The sequence below is a fragment of the Betta splendens genome, chromosome 5 (genome assembly GCF_900634795.4).
Source record: "Betta splendens chromosome 5, fBetSpl5.4, whole genome shotgun sequence".
Lineage (NCBI taxonomy): Eukaryota > Metazoa > Chordata > Actinopteri > Anabantiformes > Osphronemidae > Betta > Betta splendens.
The window spans coordinates 12,460,715-12,481,628 of record NC_040885.2 but is presented as its reverse complement, the minus strand read 5'-3'; the positions used below and the strand labels follow the sequence as shown (position 1 = coordinate 12,481,628).

The 20,914-nt window shown below is 46.8% G+C and overlaps 1 protein-coding gene across 1 annotated transcript; it reads left to right on the top strand.

Annotated features, from left to right (window-relative positions):
* Nucleotides 1-311: 311 nt before the first annotated feature.
* LOC114856267 (testis-expressed protein 264 homolog) lies at nt 312-19,575 on the top strand. Its single transcript, XM_029152082.3, has 4 exons — nt 312-718; nt 4,392-4,613; nt 14,236-14,401; nt 18,290-19,575. Exons 1-4 carry the CDS (start codon nt 464-466, stop codon nt 18,589-18,591), a joined length of 945 nt encoding a protein of 314 aa, XP_029007915.1. The 5' UTR covers nt 312-463; the 3' UTR covers nt 18,592-19,575.
* Nucleotides 19,576-20,914: the final 1,339 nt, after the last annotated feature.

Below are 20,914 nucleotides of genomic sequence, written 5' to 3'. Positions count from 1 at the left end.
TTTTTTTATTTCTGCTTTGTTGCTGCTTTATGTAAAACACTACAGGATGCAGGGTACGTGTCCTTTCAGGGCATCAGAAATAATGCACGCAGCCAAAGGCGGCACTTGCCAAATTACCGAAAGATTTACTCAGGCCCTAAACCACGATGAAAAGAACGGATTAAAGTTATATAAGTTAGTCTGACAGTGTTCTGACACACACGTCAGATTAAATAATGAGTGAGTTTATTATAAACGAGTTTATAACAGTTAAACAACAGTATCATACCGTAATTGTAACAAAAGACCGCCCCCACGGTGCCGGGTGGAAATGGTACCTTCCAGGAAGTTCCGTGCAACGTGCAATCTTTTGGTCTTTTCGTTTGGGGAAACAAACCTATATTGAGTCCCGCAGTTCATTAAAGAGCATTCCCCTAAACATGCTGGTGTGTGACAGGCGCGTTTAGTGTCGAGAAGCTCAGCCATGATGCCAGACTGGCTCATCCTCTGTGCCTCCAGCCTGTTGTTAAGTCTGTTATCGGTGGCTGCGTGGCTCGTTCACTCGGGACTGTTCTCACGCATCACCGTGCGAACGGGCCCCGCGCCGCTCAAGAAGATCACCTTCGCCTACAAATTCAAACAAGGACCGTATAAAAGCTGCCGACAGCTCCTCAGGGAGTCTCTCAGTATCGGACCAAAGCTTTCGTGCATTGGAGTGTTTTATGACGACCCCGAAAAGGTAAAAACACAGATATGTATTGCATAACACAGGCTTAGGTGTCTTCATACAAAAGCTCCAATAGCATCAACCTCGCTTTCAGCACTTCTCTAGAATTTAACTTAATAATTCGACAGATTTCGCAACATATACCAGATTTCACCACTAGATGGCGGTAATGTTTTATTAAAACTAGGCTAGTTATAGCAAGGTCATGCCCACTGAACACTGAATGAGTGAATCAGAGAGTTAAAATATTTGTTCTCAGAACTAATTACCCACTTCTAATTATTCAAGTTTTGTATATTTCCCTGTCTTTTTTATTTTCTCAGACTTAAAGAATTTGGCACAGTATTTTGTTAACTGAATAGGATGTGTTGTATCAATGATTAAAATATGATCAAACAATAATAATAATGTTAGGTTTGTTGTGTTGATGTCATGGGATGCAACTTAATTAAGAAGTAATAAATAAGTTATTTCAGCTGAAGGTAATGAGCACAATAAGCCAATAATTTATTCCAAATGTAAAAAAATGAAGTTTTCCTACATAGATTGCTTGTAACTGTTGAGCTGTATTACAGGCTCCAGCGTTCGTAGTGTTATACAGACATACAGTCGCGTGATGTGCGGCGTGTATATCTTATTGAAGGTGCTTTCAGTATGATGGAGCAGCTCCCAGGTTGCTAGCGCTGGCCTCTGACAGTAAGCTGACCAGCCTGTCTTGTTAGCTCTGGGGCTTCACTGCAGCATCCAGTTGTGTAAATCAGAATTGCACTGGCATTGTTTTTGCCCTTGCTGAGAGGAGCTGCAGTGTGACAGTTTATTGGGCAGTTACTGTCACCAGGGAAGAGGGGCAGTCCAAAATAAAACAAATCATTTTGACACACACTATATGAAATACGCAGAACCCCACTTGTGTTTTGTAGCAGAAATAACTGTTTTATTTCTTGGTGTTTATTTCATGAATGTCCAGTATCGTTGCAGCTCTGTAAAGGTTCGTACACAATGTGGGGGCTCCGCCAATACTTTTCTTTTTCCACGCGGCGTCTTCCACCGCAGCCAAAAACAAAATTAATTAGTTGATTCTCACTGCAAAATGTTTTCACTCTCCAACCCCGTGTGAACTCATCCGTCCCAACATCTCAGCGTGTTCGAGCGCCAGGAAGCAATATCTGCTCGCTCAGTGTGGTCACTGCTATCGTGTGGTGCTAGGTTTTACATTTTACTCCGAGAACAGTGTTTTTTTCCTCAATACGTTCTGGACAAACAACCGAAGAATAGAAGTCTTAGCACCTGCAAGTGATTAAGCAGACGGGAGGCTCAGGTAACCAGAACAATTAGATTGTTGTATATGTATAATTAAAATGTTGTAGCATTAATAGCTGCCCTGATGTGCCAAACATGCCGAGTCAGCAATTCACCGTCCTCACCTCTTATTGTGCGACTCAAGTTAGTTTCCTTCTCTGACGCAGGCTTGTATCCGCCATCGGTACCACTGGCCTTTAGAAGTGTCGACATCAACCTAAAGGAATGCCGAGGACAGCGGCGGCGTTCTGCCATAGATCCCTCTGTGTTATGCTCCTCTTTTTCTTCTCAGGCCGTTAATTAGGCCGGTAGTGGGAAGCCAAGTCCTGATCTGAGTTAAATAGTTGGCGTAATGATCTCAACTCATTAGTGTCTCAGCCTCAAGATGTTATTCAGTCGCCGCGTCAGGAGAGTGCTCTCAGACAGGAGAACTGGTTTCGGGTTAAATTGTCAAAAACTGCCCCTTGATATTTGCAGTTGGAGGGATTTTCAAACGTCCTAACAGACAGAGGATAAGTGTCAGCATGACTAGTGTCATCCTGTGTTCTCAGTTGTCTCACTTTTACCTCCTTTAATCACTTCCTCTGGAGAAACAAAAGACCTCAACAAGGACTTGAGTCGGTCCTGAGACGGTTGCCATGGATACGTGGCGGGAGCAGCTCTGCCTGTTCCTTCAAATGGCTAACACACATCTCTGAGTCCCACTCACTAAACCCTTCTCCTCCACCAGCCTCTTCACTGTTTCAAATCAAGGAGGTTTCTCTGCCTCCGTCGCGCCCACTTCACCTCCACTCTGCAGCTCCCCTGCCGGTGTCCACCGAATGTCATGAGGGAGGCGATGGGGGTGCAGAAAACGGGTTTCTGTCAAACTTGATATTCCAAGGAAGCGTCAGCGTTTGCGGTCCTTGAGACAAAGTGGGTGACAAGTTGAGTAGTGCTGAAGGAGGAGACACGTGTGTGTTCATTTTCAGGGACTTTGTCTTGGTCATGAAAGCTGTGTGTGTGGCTGGGGGGGGTGTGAACGCTAGCCTTTGTGGTCGAATGTTGAAACAGTATAAAATCACACTAATTCCCGCCCTTTCAGAAGGTTAGCGTAAAACATTCAGATTTGAGTTGGATCGCTTGAAATGTGAGTGCGGACAGAAGCACCTACTTCAGGCCGTCGGCCAGAGACGCGAGGACGAGATCGCTGCTGCTGAGTTTTTGGGCGGCTTCACTGCTGTGCCGCGAGCGAGTAGGTTACGAGTGCGGAGAGGCGACACATCGACGGCGAGTTGTGCGCTTTTGGCTGTGCTTGATTGTGCTGACGCCTTGTGATAATGAATAAACGCCTGTGGCCTCGACCCCCCACTGCCTGTGAAGTTCAGCTAAATGTAGCAGTGGTATATGCTCACATCAGTGTTGACCTTAAGGGGACCTTTAGCATTTTCACCCTAAATTAACCATTAAACATATGGGAAAAATGAGGAAAGCCTTTATTTAATGAAGGAACCAAAACATCAGAACCATCATGTGATCCCAGCAGGTTCGAAAAGAACTGGACTCTACCTAATGTAGATCTTCATATATTGGTAACACATAACATGCACTGAGCTAATGTTACAGTAACCTATACGAATGCCCACATCACAAATTGCACTAACTCACTTCTTGCGGTGACTTTGTGTCTCGACCTCCGTGAGGTTTCGGCCTCAGCCGAGCCTCCGCGAGGCCGGACCCGAATACAACGCTGTCCCTGGGTCGTTCCTGGTCTGACCCCGTCGCACGCTGTCTTCCTCTGTTCCCTCAATCGCTGGTAATGAAAGCAAAATGGGCAGAAAATAGCGTTTCCGTAGCAGCATTAGCCCGGTGTGTGAGCGCCACACTTCTCCCAGCGCTCACCCTGGGTCACGAGCCGCCGAGTTCCAAGCAGACGTTCCCAGACCCATCCGCTGAGCATGAAGTGTAGCGCTGATAGGTTTATGAACAAACCGGACCATTCCACATTATTTATTTCACGAGCCTTCAGTAGTGCTCAGCTCAGCACAGTGGGGAGAAGGTCTTTAATGTCCCAGGAGTAATCATTTGTAAAGAGTAACTCCCGTTTTCTCTCTTTTAATGGGCATCACCGTCCTCAGACTGGAGAATGGAGCAATAATTGCTCCAGTGCCAAATCCCCCAATTAGAGCTACAATTAACGGCCAGGCTTCCTCTTTAAGTTTGGCATCTGGCCGACATCACCGAAAAACTACTTTTTCCTTGCTGGCGCCCATTGTTCTCCAGAAAACGGCGCCGCGTCTATCGCTTCTCTCCGTCCACAGTGTGCGTCTGATCTTGTCCGTGCCTTTGAGTGTGTTGTGATTAGTACTAATGTGTAAATGTTTTCCATTCCGGTCCTCGTTTGCAGGTATCTGAATCACCGTGCCGTTTTGCTGTGGGCAGCATTCTGAGCGAAGGGGAAAACAAGCCAGACGAGCAGCTCCTCCAGCGCTATGAGACATCGGGTTTTAATGTCTTTTCCTTTCCCGAAGTCACGCATGTGGTCACGACCTCGATCCCCCACAAGCCATTTCTCTCCATCCCTCTGAGAGTGGGAAAAGTCTACCCCCAGCTACAGCACTACATCAAGGTATGATGACGCTCCTAATCTGTTCTGTGGAAGCTGAAGCTGAATCACAAGCAGAACATATAATGTCCATAACATGCAGGTGTTGTTTTTCTGTGCGTGTGGGTGTGCAAACTAAAGTGCTTGTTCAAACTGGGACGTATGGGTGAAGGAAGCAGAATGAACACGCGCTATATTCACACATCCAGCTTCATCCTCGCCTCCAGCCCTTCATATACAGTCTGCTTCCCTTGGGGCTCAGCGTTCCCACAATGCTTTGTTGGCCGCGTGCTGCACTTTACTGACGACTGCTCACCAAGATGCTGCAGCTCGACAGCATTCCTGCCTGTGGGCCTGACCGCCGGCCACTTCATCCGCTTAGTCATTCGCATATCCTGTTGGAAATGCCCATAAATGACACAAATAACTATTAGGAAATTGAGGATGCTTCACTGTCTGAAGTGGGCTTACGTCAAAGCGTAGCATGAAACTGATCAATACCGAACCTCCTGAGGGTCACGTGCGCACGTGAGCCACGCTGGGAGTTGAAGCCCAGTCCGATCACGTCGCTCCGGGGATGCTGGGAAAGTGAGTCATCGGGACGAGCCCAGCGTTCCGTGGGTCCCCTTTAATTGCGCCGCGCGCGGAAGCAGGTGGCGCCGCCGCGGGTCGGCCCAGCGCGCGCTGCAGGAACGCGTCCGCGTGTCCTGTCTGGTTGACTCCGCCATCTGCCTGGACGCTGCTCAAGCCTGGCCGCGCTCCAGCGGCGCTTAGCCTGTCTGAGAGGTCGAGCTACGCCGCCGTCCACGCCGGGCGCCACCCGCCGCCGCCCGGAATATTAAGTGGGTTCCAGTTTTATTGGTTTCGGATGTCCTGCGTCAGAATTTGAAATTTTCCCAACAGCCTGTAGTTACTTAGAGACAATAGGAAGCTGTTGCATTAAATGATAAAAATAATGAATGGACTGATATATATTATTTACAGGCGACAGAAAAAAACAAAAATACATAACATTGAACAGTATTTAGGAAGATTTGGCAAAGTGCCTTTACAGCTCAGTTAGTTCTAAATGGATTTCTTTCAGTGAATAAAGCATGCTGTTGACGGCTGACACTTGCAATATCCCCAGTGGTGAGACCTTTTCAAACAAGCTCATCAGCATTTAGCATGCCTGGCTTGTCATGGCAGAATGATTTCTGTCTGTCAGACACTTTGACTTGCTGCCCCGTGGTCAGGCCTGATATTTTCCTAGTCGGACCATCGATCGGCCCCGCTGTTTCTCCTCTGTGCCTGGGTTTTTAGCGGCGGGCGACATCACAAGCGCTTTGGCATCTTGAGATTTGATTCGAGCACGGTGTCCAGGCCTTCACACTGGACGGGGGACTGGGGCGGGAGGATAATAACGCTGACATTCACGACATCTAAAGGTTTCTGAGAGGCAGACGATGGAGCATTTGTTTGCTGGAGGGCACTGAAGTTTCTCGCCAGCACAGAGATTCTGGACGGAATATAAAACGAGTTTTCCTTTGTTCCTTAAAATGGGCCTGTTTTGGGAACTGACACACATGGCGGAGTGATCGCCCAGGCTTTCGCAGCGCGACGGAGGCAGAAGCCTCGTTTCTGGGGGCAGAAGGCGGAATCCTCACTGAGAAGCAGTGCACAGATGCTGGTCCGCAGGGCCTCATAAACATGCAGGCTTTTAGCTAACGGTGACAATCCGAAAGGTCAGAAAAGGTCACGAGGTTTATCGGCTGGAAAGCGTAATGAGGGCGGTGTCACATTGCTGGGAGATTTAGTAGGAAAGTTTAATTCAGTTCTGCAACTGGAGTTTATAAACGTTCCTATCTAATAGGCGCGGCATTCTAAACATCACTCGTTTTCTTTCGCATATGCGGGAAACGTTAATGAAATTCAAAGCTCCAGAAGATATTTTGCCTGCAGCACCGTTTTAGGTTTAGTCATATATTCACACCTTTTCTTTATGTGCTTTTAACAGTAGCAACGCGTGACACTAATAAAGTGCAGGGATCAAACCATGCAGTTAGGATGATTGGTTATTCATCCTTAATGAACTGATTATTAATTAGTTTGCTTTGATGAAGTGGTACTTTTCCTCTTTTCACACACACAGTCTTTCATAAGCTCTTTCTAAGACAGGACCTCTTTTAATATTTAGTATTGGCATGTTGTGTCGTTCCCATGCCGCTCACATTGTTCTTTAATTGGATTAACAGAAGCTCAGCCTTTCCAGAAATCAGAATGACGTGCCCTGTCGATTTCCAGTCACGATGATGAGGGAGAACCAGTTTTCATCATCACTGCCAGTTTTGACACACAGAGTAAAAATCAATTAATTACTAGATGTGTCGTATGGAATATTAAATGACGATAGTTAAACACATGGCAGAATCATTTATCCAAGTCATAACATCTGTGTTCTGGGCCAGTGATGCTCTTCATATATGTAAATGATCATGATTAACAAGGTAAGGGATATTTTGCTTTAAATACATAAATGTTTGATTTAATAAATTATTTTTTAGCAATAACAAAGAATGTTCTTCGGGTTCAACAATGTAGTTTTACTGGAAACCTTAATATCTCTTCTACTGTATGTGAGTTTTATTTTTAACCAATTAATTATATTAATGTACCAATTTGCCGGCTCTGTTTTATGAGCAGCGTTGCATCATGACCCCTGGAGCTTACTCTGCTCACAGGAGGCTCTGTGGACTTCGCCTGTCAAGCGTTCAAACATGACTTTCATCCTCCAGCAGCTGGGAATCTACTGTTTGTGTTAAATGTCACATCTACATATGATTGATCCGATTTAAACTTTATTCTTTGTTGCGCTGCCGCTGTGAATCAAGATCGGGCAGAAGGGTGTGATTACAATTTAGGAAGGGTGGTTATTTTTAGATGCGGGACAAATTGTTTTGCGCCAGTGTCTTGTTATCAATCACTTAAGACTGGAGATGGAGCGGTTGCTGGAAAGATACACTGCTTTGATGTCAGTGTGAGTACGTGTGAAATTTGCTCTCCTTTGTCCTTTTTTGCAAACTTACTTGATATAGTTCAAATATGTAGCGATTGCAGAAGCACCACAAATAGCAACACAAACACCACAGGCACTGTCCAACACTAGAGTAAGGAAATACCTTCAGAATAAGATATGAAGCCCTTCATGTGCACGGGGAACAAACAGACAAAACGCAAACATCAAGCAGATCAAAAGATCAAAAAACCAACTGGATAAATTGGATTTGGCATTTAGAAAGCAACGCTGCCATTCCATTACAATAAAGGAACAAGCTGGCGCATTAAGCAGGCGGTAAACTCCTGTTAAACAACAAGCGGTGATTGAAGCAGAATCTCGCGCCTCCTCTCGCCGCCTTAAATGTTCTGACCCTTCGCTTTGTGTCTTTTGTTGAGACACACACGTGCGCGTTTAAATGAATTTGCCCCAGGGGCCTCTTGAGGGATTTTTAGAAAAGCAATCCAAGAGGCAATTTTGAACCATTCAAGTATGAGTCCGACAGCGGGGCGGTGGCGGCGCTCCGAGGTGCCGCCGTCCGGGACCTCAGTGAGCGGCCGAAAGAAAATGGGAAAGATAAAAAAGAGGCTTAGGACTTAACTGCTTTATTCAGCTCAGTGACTTTCAAATTGTCCTTGTTCATCTGTCGGGGCCGAATGAGTCTTTGTAAAGAGGGCTGTTGCTTGAGTGACACCTGGATTGTTCCTACTGGCAGTGACTACTGTCACTCATTATGCTCTCGGCCCCTGTGAATCCGTTTCCCTGCAGGCTTTGGACTGAGATGTAGACTGTAGAGATAGCGCCCATCATGCTCTCCTCCACGCAAAGGAGGAAGACGAGCCCGAAACCTTTTCGTGGCCCTACAAGATTGAAAGGCGTCACGTCATGGCACAAAGGAAGAGGAGAGCAATGCGATGGCGTGGGATCACCCGTCATTTCACAGATTACTGACATTAACACACAAACTGCAGGAAGTGTGTCTTGGTTGATGCAGAGTTGTTGTGCTGAGACGTTCTCGCCCTTTAACCCTCCACATCCTGCGGGTGGAGGTTTCCTTTTGTCCCGTGTCAGGTGGAGGAGCCCTGTTCGCTGGCAGAGCCTGCAGGACTGAAAGCCTGTTACCTTTGAAGTCAGCTGAACTTAGTGGAGGCGGCCGGAGCGGCGGACGATGCCTCGTATTGCAGCTCGCGAACGGGAACGAGATGATGAAGGGCATTATTCTGCTCTTTGCTACATTTTGTCTTCTGAGGCCAATATTATGACAGAGAAACCATCCTCTTATTAGCAGAAATGGACCAGGATGTCCCTGAAATGACCACTGGACTCACACCTGACATGTCAGTAGCCTCCTGTTTTTATGTTTCACACCCAAACATTGTGTCTATACAGTGAAAGTTCAGGCAATTTGAACATAATACTTTGTTTCCATTAAGACTTTATTTTAGCTGTGAGAGCCTGAGAAGCACATTTACTGTAGAGATAAGGTGTCTTTCAATCTGCTTCTGCTGCGACCTTTAAATTGGTCCCCGTCCTGCCTCCCGCTCGTCCTGCAGATCTCAGCGGAGATCCCGTGTCTTTGGTCGACGGACGGCTCAGTCGTGTATTGGCGTCACGCTTGGACCCGCTGACGGTCCTGAGTTGGAAGCTTCAGAGCAGCCGCTTTCTCTGCTCACCAGGAAGCGGTGAGTTCCGCTTAATGCACCTGTTGGCGGATTTTCTAAATTGGGTAGAAGGGTTGGTGGCGCTGGTCCGGTGGGCGGTTCTCCTCCCTGTTCACTGATCCTCTCTTCATTCTGCCTTTCTCCTCAGCAGACGAAGGCGATTGTCTCGCTCCTCCTTTTCTTCTTCCTTCTGTCTCACTTTTTTCCTCCTGCGATTTGTCACAGCCTGTCCCATCTGTGCAGACTCTGAGGTGCAGTGGGTGGCGCCACCCCACACTCTAGTGTTGCGACTGTTAATTGTTAGGATTTGTTCTCTTAGGCTCGTCTCGAGCACATTATTCTCCCCACATTCCCGACCTGCGACTCGAGGCTCCTGCTGCGTGGCCTTCATGATTTCAGCTGTCTTCCTCCACCTGCTCAGCCTGGTGCACGCTCCTTCATGTCCCCCCGCTCTCCAGTTGTGATCTTATCACCGTTGTCTGTTTTTGGCTTCTGTCTGAGCTGCTTTGGACGGATGATTCCTATCTGGACACTCGGCTTATTGTCATATCAAACAGGCCAACATTCAGCCATAAAACACTGTTTGTGATCAACCATGGCATCATTTTAGGCATATTGTGCCCATGAGAGCTGGATCATCACTGGCTCCTGGTATTGATATTTAGGACTAATTTAATCAGCATTTGTGGGAGTTGTCAAACTACATCACGAGATGTAAAAGCAGATTCATGGAAATTCAAAGTGAATGGGATTTCTAAAGAGGCGTCTGGGAAAGACTTATCTCATTTCTTTGTGTGTGTGGAGATAATGGCTCCTACAGAACCACCAGCGGGAGCAGCTCACGCCGGCCGTTTGTGTGTCAGGCCTGATTGTTATCCCTCCACAGTGTCTGCACTTTGTGCTGCCCAAATGTACTCACTTTATTTGCAAAGCCACCTCTCAGAGCCTCTTTACGCATGTGTAAAATAACACTTCTCGGAGCCGGAGAGCTCCTCTCCTCATCTCCTCCAGCTCCACTTGCTGCTCCACACCGGAGAGACCGTTCTTCTTAATTCCCTGCTAATTGTAATTAATTGTAATTAGCGCTAATGCAATTTAAAAGCAAAAGACCTAATGAACACAGTGTGTCCGTGCAGAGGAAATTCATTTCTTAGTATGAAAATACTGGAAAGTTACCAAAGCAAGCAATGGGAAACACATCAACACACGTAATTGATTCTGTCTGCAGCATCATCAACAACAAATTTATTCATTTTCCATCTATTAGGCAAATTGCTGCCATGTTGCCAGGTGTTGTATCTGTTCAGGTGCGTTGGCAAAAGGGTGTTGGGCGTTTGTCAGAAACTCATGAGTCATTCTTCTCATCATCTGTCGGCGTTCTGAGCGTTTGTCTTTCACATGTTGCTGGAAGCAGCATATCCTTTTACGCAACCAGACAAACGTTTGCACACATCATCTCCTTCAGTGGCTTTTTAAACTCACATTTTTGTTATAAACACATTTTATAAACATACATTCTATAATAGAGTGACATTTTATCATCAATATGTGACCTATGACCTTTGTAGGCTGTGTTTTAACAGACAAACGCATCCTTTCCTACGCGTAGACTATGAAACCTTCACCTGTTCACTCAGAAACAATGCTCTAAACACAGAATAAGAACATGAGGTGACCAAAGGCCACGTTTGAGACCAGCCCCAGATTGGTCATTCACTAACACTCAGACTAATCATATTCATTTCTTATGCCTTTTTCCTGCTAAATTTCCTTGACATTGTTTCAGTACAACAAAGCACCGTAATTACAAGCTTTATTTCACTGCGACGTGTGAATTAGCCTAATAATTTAACTCTGTACTGAGGAAATGAGCACGGTGCCGTTCTGGAGGTTTCTACTAGAATCAAACAGTGAAACTAAGCACGAAGGAAAGAGGCTTTAATCAAAGTCAGGTGAGTGGCTGCTCCTCTGGCTGCTGTGATTTCCCAGGTCTACTCCCTCAATAATGCACCAACGTAATAATGTTTTCATGCCATGGAAACAAAATAATTGACTATAATCTTTCTCTCCCAAAAATCCCTCGGCCTGTGAAGGATGTGAGGGGAAAAGCGACCTCACGGTGACCCTGTTACTCTGCTGTGCTATCAGTGCTCTTCTTTGCCCCCTGGGCCACGATACTGCGGGAGAGGAGTATGAAGAACCTCAAACAGAAATCAATACAGGACACTGGGCGCGATCCTCTGCCCAATAATCACAACCTACCAGGCTGCGTTCGTCTCTGCTGTTTTCCTGCTCCAAGGCTTTTCACTGCTCCAGCAGATCCAATTACAAATGAAAGCACAGAAATGTTAAATATAAGCAGTAGGTAGCGTCGTTTTAAACGTATAAAGCACATAACGTGTCTCTGAGCTTAATAAATCTGACCACTGGTTCATCTCAAGCACCTGGAATGAAAGCAATAACCACTTTCTCATGTGTTGGATTAATAAAGTAATATTACTTTGGGTATTTTAAGTTGAAGGTATGTGTAAAATAAGTGAACAACTTACACTTAAATGTGGAGATTCAGGCAGTAGCTTCGTGGACGTCAGGCCAACTGGTATTGAGGTTGTTTTTATGAAATTCTTAACAATTGTACGTCTCATTTTATTATTTTCTATATAAAGATATATGTTTTTGTTCATATTTTAAGCTGAAATTCCCCTTTTTGCTATGCTCATTAACGTCTTGGATAACTTCCAACACAGGAAGCAAAACAGTTGGCAATTCAGAGAACACACGCTGGAATAGTGGATCCTCTTGTTGAATATTAATTTATTTTGAATGAGTTGGCATTTCGCATTCCTTTTTCTCTTCACTCACTCGTCTGGCCATCATTGTTGGTCTGAAAAAGTCAGTAGCACTTACCCCTCCACCTCCTGCTGAAGGGTTTTTCAGTAATGAAGGGAACGCTTGAAGCTTTAATGTGCAAATGCAACTTCAGTGTTTTGATTCTGAAAGGAAATCATTAGAGTTTTTTTTTTTGGCAGTTTTTTGCTCTGCACTTATTTGCATTTTGGAAAACAAACCAATGATGTTTGTGTGAAGTGTCATTTGTCGCATTGTAGGATTCATTGGGTCCCGTTGTTGTTGATCTACGCTTTCACATAATTTGACGTTCGTGTGCCCATTTTTCGGAACCTCACTCACAATAGTTTCCACTCTAAAACCAATTCCCTCCTGGCGCCTGCGTTTCCCACAGTCTAATCGCACAAAGGCTGCTGCAGCGAATCTAAAACCATGGTTAGAAAAGTCCGTATAAGATCACAAACATCTTGTGGGGATTCCCGAATCATCGCGTCTGAATATGGTGACATTCTTTCCACGATGTTGTGAAGGAAGCAGATGTTCACTTTCACAAAGACGGCTCCTCTGCATATTCATTATTAGTTAGATGTTTCTATTATTTCCCTCTATGAGTAACTAAAGTGCTTTTAAATCCACGCTTTGTCTCCTCCCGGCACATTTTTTGTGCTTGGATCTTGGAAGATTGGAGAGTTTAGGCTTCCCTCACATTTTGCCTGCAGTGATGTGTTTGTGTGCTTCTCTCCAATAACATCTCTTCTCTCCAACTTTGTAACCTCTTCGTAACTTACTTTACTTTTCGCATTTGATCATCCAGCGACGAGGCCTGAGCTGCTGAATTAAATTGTCGCGAGCGCGTCTGCACGCGTCCCCGCGTGCACATTAATATGCGCTGTGTGGCAGCCCATGTCTGACTCCGGCTGATGAGCCAAGCCAATAAGGATACACAGATGTTTCACAAGCAGGAAAAAAACGCTCCAATAATTGATGTTGCCGAAATTACTGAAACTGACAACCCTCCTGCAGACGGCAGTGAGAGGAATGTCACCGCTGTCATAATTGGGCTGAGAGACAGATGGTGAGAGAGATGATAGGATCGAGTTTGAAAGTAAGTCAGCTGTCTTCTATAAAGAATCTATCTTATGTGTGTGTCTTCAGCCTCGGAGCCTGATTATCAGATCCTACACATGTGACATTTCTGTCGTCCCACCGAAAGTAACTACCTGTCACTACTTGGGCTTTGCCGGAAAATGGAGCTACCGGCGAGGGACGCCGGACTCCCAGGATTCCTCAGGAAACAACAATGATCCGAATAGCTTCAACACTTGGAGAGATGTCATGAATTTCCTATAGAGTGTGAAATGATTTATAGCCCAGTACACTTGGGCTAATGTAGTTCAAGTTGGTGATGAAACATGGTTTGGAGATGGAGGAAGAGGTCTCCATTAACATAATGCCACGCTTTTAATGCAGCCATGTTACATCTGCTTTTAATTAAAGCAATCTGACACCGCACTCACTGAGAACAAGCTCTTTGCAAGAAACGACGGCTTGTGGTGTGTCTAAATATGATGAGCTTCTTTCATCATTAATTTGCAACAACTCCAAATAACAAAAACAATTATAGGAACTTTGAACAAATGTACTTTACAGTAGCCGCGTGTTTTCAGGAGTGCTCAACATTTAGCATATGGCAAAAGGGTAAAAGTAACAGACGTCGGCTGTGCATGAGCAGAATAACAAAGGGCAGCGTATGAAAGGTTAATGAGCCCGGAGAAGGGAAGTGGTCTCTGTTATGTGAGACTTCAACTTCTGGAGGAGGAGGAGGAGGAGAAGAACAGGGGTTCTGGAGCGTGGAGGCTGAACATTTACCACCTGAGACCGCTCCGCTGTTTCAGAAGGACATCATCGTCACAGCTTGTGGCTGAAACATCACTTTTGTAGACGCTGCCATGTTTGTTGTTTCCTCAGTCTGTTACATTGATAAGCCTGTGAACATGAATGGCTTAATAATTGTCAATGAGCCCCATGTTAATCACTCTCCTCAGATTGGGAGTCGATCGGTTCCTTTGAGAAAATGACTGATGGCGTTTTTCGTCTCCCGCAGGAACGGAGGCTCTGCGCTCACCCATTCCTAGAGATCTACCGAGGGGGGCAGATCCAGTTCATGGCCCCGTTGGCCCGGCAGGGAGACTTCTACGTGCCAGAGGTCCGGCAGGCAGAACGGCGGCTCTCCGACCGCGAGGACTCGCACAGTGACACCGAAGTCTCAGGTAAACGGAGCCAGCAGCTCACGAAGGTGAACCCGGTCGGGGTCCGTTGCCTTTTAACACAACAGTGCAACAGCATATTTGTATTTCTCTCCTGGTTCAGAACTGTGGTATATGCGATGCGTGTAGGAGAAACGCCAACCCATGAGATTTCTTTAGTTAGCAGTAACGAAGCGCTATCGTACTGTTAAGACGAGCTCAGGTTGTTTTTTTCTGCAGACTCAGCTACTTTACGGCCATTAGGAAAACGGGTGTTGAGGCGCCGGTGTTTTGGCGTCAGCACTCAGCCGTGACACTCGCCGCTCGGGTGGGACTCCGGAGAATTGGACCTTGTTCCTGCTTCTGTTTTGTTTATGGGAAGCCCTGCAGAAGTAAACTGTGATTGACACCTTCTTAGGTGTTAATGAAAAGCCCAGACACAACAGCCCGTGGCGGAAATGTGCTGCCACTCAGCCGGGGGCCGTCCCCGGACCGGCGCCGGAGCCTCCTCTCCTGCCGTAAACACAACGCACACACAGCCGCATCCTCTCCGCTCAACATCCGTTTACTCCCATGAGACATAAAAGCCTGCGAAGGAGTGTTTTCAGGAGTCATTATGAGGCTTGATGAAGCGAGTCTAATCACGAGTTGACTGCGAGTGTGAAAACGATAACACCTTCAGCGCTCCAGCTTTGTAGAGGGAGCTTAATTAAGTCCACTTCAGCACTGCTCCACTTTACAATGAATCCAAATATAATCCGGCTGAAACGTTGGTGACGTCAAAGTAACCATGGAAAGTAGAGACAAATGGAACAACATTTGATTCGGAGCTTGAAAGAAGAAGCGTGACTCAGAAACGGAGTGTAGTTCTCCTGAGGCTCTTTGAATAGTAGTGATTTTCAAATGACAACAAATAAGAGGTCAAAGTTCAGTAATTAAGCAGAACTGGTTGCGATTCGTTCTTTGGTTGAAAGGAAGAATCCTGCTTTGAACCAAAACTCCGTGCACCAGGTTCCCGCGTTGCTCTGTGAGCTTTACTTCAACAAAGAGGCTTTGACGGCACCTGTCCACGTTCCAGCTGTAGTTTTAACTCGTCTCCTGTGAATCACGCTGAACATTCTTCGTCTCCTTATTCTAAAATCGGAATTTGCTACTGTCGCTTTTGAAAGGTTGCAGATTGAATATCTTTAGATTGCGACAAAACAAGGAGACTGGAAACGTTGCGTTGCTAAATAACGGAGTCATGGATTTGTGTGTGTGACTGACACATTTTATGACCTCATCCTCATTCAGCGCCGGCGTTTGAAGCGACTGAGCGTCAGACGCGTTGACGTCCCTTATCACACGGTCCAGGTACCGACCCGGCCCACGCTCATGTTGTGGGGGGTCCCGGTGCAGCCGTGGACCTTGAACCCACCGCTCCCTTAACGCGATCTTATCTCCCCCCGACAAACTCACCACTGGCCGTTATCGGCTTTTCCAGGGCTGCTCGAGTTCTTTAGGGGGGCGTTGGAGTCAGGTCTCAAGCCTCGCTGCTGTCAGAGGTCAGTTCCTTGATGATCCTTAATGCAAGGGCGGCGCTTTCCTGTCACAGCGGTTGTGAGAGCGTTAACTAAAAGTCTTCATCTGCTTTATTTTGTGAGCATTTGTGGAAGGGTTTGCTCTGCTCCTCCATGTATTTTACTTCAATATTTAATGTGAAGTCTAATGAGGAGGATCAGACTTGATCGGACTCTTCCTTTTGGTCAGCACGCTGCAAAACCACTGGGGTTTATTCCAGCATAAGTGAAACTATTTAACTGAGCACATAAATAATTCAATTCAGTTGTGTGACTTTAAGTATGTGAGTAGACGAGACTTTCACTTTCAAAGGAAACAGTTTAATATCCGCAGAGTTGCTGGTGTCATGACAGTTGTTTTCCCTCTGCTGGGAAATCATCCGCCGTCAATCAAAAAAAATCAGCTGAGCGAACGCTCAGCACTTCATTCATTCCAGCCACTGTTTCCACACGTGGCCTTGTCATCACTAGACCGGTTGAATAGACTCAAAATGAGCACGACGGTCCGGGTTCATGTTGAGTTAATGGGAAAAGCTGATTCCACAAAAATCTCTGCGTGGTGTTTTACAGCCTGGACGGGATTTAAGCCCGTTCATAATAAATAAACGCGCGTGAGTAACGCGTTAAATCCCGACATGCTGGGATTCCATGGCACCTTTCTCCGTTTCATTCTAATAATGGATCAGCTGTCTCTCAGATGTATGTAGAGGCTGTGGCCTGGAGCCACTGCTAAGCCCCTCCAATCAATTGCAGGGACAGTTTTCATCTAAAAAATGAAGATATCATGCCTAATGTGTATCTTCTAATCCAAATGGGATTTTTCCTCCCCATTGACTGATTAAATTCCGCGGCTTGCTTTAGGCAACAGGCAGAGGGAAACCGTCACGAGCCCGGACCCGCTGCTCTCTCAGAATTCAGTCTGCATATTTTTAATGTTTTATTTAATTTTCCCTCCTCCCTCCATCAATCACGCGCACACGAGGTGGGTGTAAATTAATCAGGAAGAGCTTGTGGCGAAATTTAAATTTGGATGTTTTTTTTTATCTTATTTTATTTGACTCCTGAATGCGTATGAAGATAAGTACGGGCTCGCTCTGCGCCGCAGATCCGCTGTTTGCGATGTGGTTGTTCGCTCAAACAAGGGCTTTACGTGAAGGTTGATCCAAATAATCCTGCTTTACACGCCTCTGCTCGAATCCATCCCCAATCTCGAATTCTCTGTCAACATGTAGCTCCCTCTCCTTCCGCCGTCGTATTTGGGAGCTGTCTGACACAAACAGTCTTTTATGTTTGCGATCAACAGCGCGGCGGAGCTCACGCTTTCTTCATATTTCTTCATTACGAGCAAAGTTGCATCTGATTTAATTTTCAGGAAAATCTACCATTTTGGCCCTCGCCGTGTTTGCTTATGTTTTCGACATTTAAAGCGTAATAAGGAAAGGGAAAGACAACATTTAGCTGCGTCTGACTCACGCTCAGCAGCTGCGTTGTCAGTCGTCTGTCTTGATGCGTACGTTTGAGTTTAGGCTTCAGAATCTTATGTTTGTGACTATTAGAGAAATAATATAACAACACTGAAAACGCCTGAAGATCCAAGCCTCGTGTTCAGCATGTGATTGCCTCTCAGGCGTGTACATGATTTAAAGCCCCTGTTCCACATCGTTTCCCAGCGTCTGTGTTCATCATGACAAAGCGTGGCCGTTGATGACACGCTCAGCGTTCGGACTCATTGATCGGAGGAGAGCGCGGGAACGCTCGCAGCCGCACGAAAGGCGAAAGGTCGAGTGACTGGAACGCGCGGGTATGAAATTGATCCCATTAAACCGCAGAGCAAACTGAATGGCAGCCAGGAGCCGAGGGCCGGCCGCGCCTGTGATCCCGTCCAATTAAAGAGCAAATAACCTTTAGCTTCCAGGAGTTTCTAATTAACAGCGTTTCGTTGCCTATTTTTAAGTTCCAGCGTCGAGTCACATCGCGAGGTGTTGCTGACGATCCCTCAGTCTGTTAACAAGCAGGAAAGGGTGTGACAGGCTGGTTACATGTACTACTTTCCTTCACCAGCTTTGGAGGATGTTTGTTTCACCTATGGAGATTTAGCGTCTATCACCGGCAGTGATTTTATAATCATTAAACCGCTTTAACATCCAATGTGTCTCTGGCCACCGACCGTTTTATTTTGTAATTCGCCAGTTCGCTATAAAATAAAAGCTCCGCAGCTCAATCCGTCATGCAGATTTTGGTGGCGTCCCAGACTTAGATTTCTGGGCAGCCAGGCTCCTCTCATGTGGTGTTTGTTTACAACAGCCCCGTCACCATCTGTCCGCTCTCCGCTTTTGTCTCATCGCTGGTGTAGGTGCGGACTCAAACAGCGAGTACAGCTCAGAGAGCGGCGTCCTCCTGACGGACAGCAGAGAGGCGTCCCCGGCGGCGTCCTCCGTCCGCTCCGCCTCCGCCTCCGCCCGGGACCGGGGTAAACAGGGCGACCGGGACTGCGGAGGGAGCAGCTCCAGGGGAGGCGAGTTTAAAGAGCTGCACTGGGAACAGACTGGGGAGACGCAGGAGGACGGAGGACGGCAGCACCGCGGAGACCCCGACCCCAAGAGCCGGGAGGGGCCCACCCTGGAGTGGTGGGGGGTGGTCGGAGGGGAGGAGTGACTGTTCTTTTGGTGGTGCAAAAAAAAAAACAAAAACCCACGTCTCACCATGAGGTCATGAATATTATTTGTTCACTGACACGAGGAAGATTATATCAACACATCCAAAGACGAGGGCCAAACCAGCGCCATGAGCATCCACCTTCATTCTCTCCTGCTGGAAGATGTTAACCTCCAGATGAGATTTAAAGCCTTCAGCTTGGCTTTGTGGTTTTTCATCAAGTGTTACTATTATTTGTTGGGTGTGAGACGCCGCGGCTAGACTTGAATCCTTCAATGGACCCGTGTAGAATCTGACAGCAAATCTACTTGAAATCCGCTCAACCGTCTCAGGTAGCCTGGGTTCCTTGAAAGCTGTGCTGCTGTTGCGCGGGTGTGTGTGTGTGTGTGTGTGTGTGTGTGTGTGTGTGTGTGTGTGTGTGTGTGTGTGTGTGTGTGTGTGTGTGTGTGTGTTAGCTAACGCATACGTCCCGCCGCCTCCAGCTGAGATGATCACCGTGCGTCGTTTGACAGCTGTCTGCTCCCTGCACGCCTGCAGCGAGGCGTCCGTTCCCTCTCAAACAGCTCCCTGGTCAGAGGATCCATTCACCTGGCTAATATCATTCATACAAACTGGTACGCGGGGATGGAAATGACTCTAAGCACATGCATCTGACTCAGTGTTTGCTACTGATCCTCGTTAAAAGTATTATGTCTGTTTTTAAAAGTCTGGTAGTTTCTGATGAAGACATAAACGTGTGCGTGACTGTCTACTCGCCTTCTTCCTGTCGTCCTTCCTTCCTGTGAGAACAATAGGTTTTCTGAGTGTGAAGCCACAAGCAGTGAGCTGTGTATTAATATTCACTTCACTATAACTGGAGGCAAAGCTGTGTTGGTCCCAGTATTTACTGTCGTCTACTGTAATTCTTTTAATATACGTTCTGCGCCTTCTCCACAGACTCACTCTGTTTTGTCCTCCTCTTCTCAAATAAATTTGGCAGCTGCAGCTCATATTGACCCGTAGCATGAAATGAACTCGCAGACGTTTACTTATTAACCACTGGGATTTTTGACCTTCAAATCGCTTAATTACCTATTAATGAGTTGTGTAATTAAAATGGCTTTGTGCAACAGGTCTGACTTTAAAAGGCAGTCCTCAGTCGGAGCTTTAAGTCAAGAGGCCGGAAAAGCTAAAGGTCAGGCTGCTGTGTGTGTGTGTGTGTGTGTGTGTGTGTGTGTGTGTGTGTGTGTGTGTGTGTGTGTGTGTGTGTGTGTGTGTGTGTGTGTGTGTGTGGGTGGGTGGTTGTTGGTGTTGGTGATGGTGATGATAAGACGTTATCTTATTCAGCCGTGCCACGCATCTGCTGTGACACACAGAGGTCACCCCCAGTCCTCCCACAGGTGCTCACAGGGCGAAAAATGGAACCCAGCGACCAGCAAACATCCTTTGAGCTTATGCTGACCAACACACTGAGCGTGCAAACAAAGCCATAGGACGCTTTACCTACACTGGGCGTAATTGTAATGACTAAAAATGACATAACCTATGGCTTCCTGAAAGCGCGAGTCCTCCTGCTGTGGCCACGAGCACGAGACGCAGAGAACCTCCAGCAGACCGGACCGTCAGGCGGAACCCGGCTCTCCGCTTTGCATAAGGACGAGGCGCACATCCAGACAAACACGCAGGTACATTCAGGTACATTCGCCCTCTCTCTCCCCGTCACTTCAGGCTCGCTCGCCCACAGGAAGCAGCTGCAGTCGGCGGCTTCGCTGAGGCGTCCCGGTGCGAGGTGGGACAGACCGCTTCCAGTGACTGACGGAGCCAAATTGCCCAGATGACCTGGTGAAGCGGCGTCTTGGAGCGGGCCTCGGCGGCGCGTCGTCGCGGGCAGCTCGGCTCAATTAGCTGTTGTCTGGATTGCGTTTTTTGACATTGTGTCATTGTGTACACAGGGAGATCATTAGCTTCCGAACTGTTCATTAGAGCGATTTTGTTTACAGTCGCTCAGTAAACTGACGTATGACCTCACAGGAAGAGCTCGGTGAGCGCGGCTCGTTCATTAATTTACCCTAAATTGAAGTTGTCTGCGATCGGGCGCCTTTAATGGGCAGAATGCTGAGGTTTGACTCCAGCGATGCTCCACGCGGAAGGTGATCTATAGACAGCGTTTATGTTTTTAATCTAAATGAGGATTACTGGAAAGATGGGCTCGCGTTCCCCGAGGACGGAGCTAAACGAGACGGATGAGCTCTGGGAGTGGGAACGAAGAGTCGAGCTGCAGTTTGTGTACGCAATTATAAGAGCTCTCCGGGAGCGCTTTGTACGCGCGCACGAAGGCGGAGCG

Bases quoted from the DNA above. Each gene is read 5' to 3' on its own strand.
- LOC114856267 (XM_029152082.3), top strand. From the start codon at position 464: ATGATGCCAGACTGGCTCATCCTCTGTGCCTCCAGCCTGTTGTTAAGT. The intron at 4,614-14,235 runs GTATGATGACGC...CGTCTCCCGCAG, and splicing joins AGCTACAGCACTACATCAAG to GAACGGAGGCTCTGCGCTCA. The intron at 14,402-18,289 runs GTAAACGGAGCC...TCGCTGGTGTAG, and splicing joins CAGTGACACCGAAGTCTCAG to GTGCGGACTCAAACAGCGAG.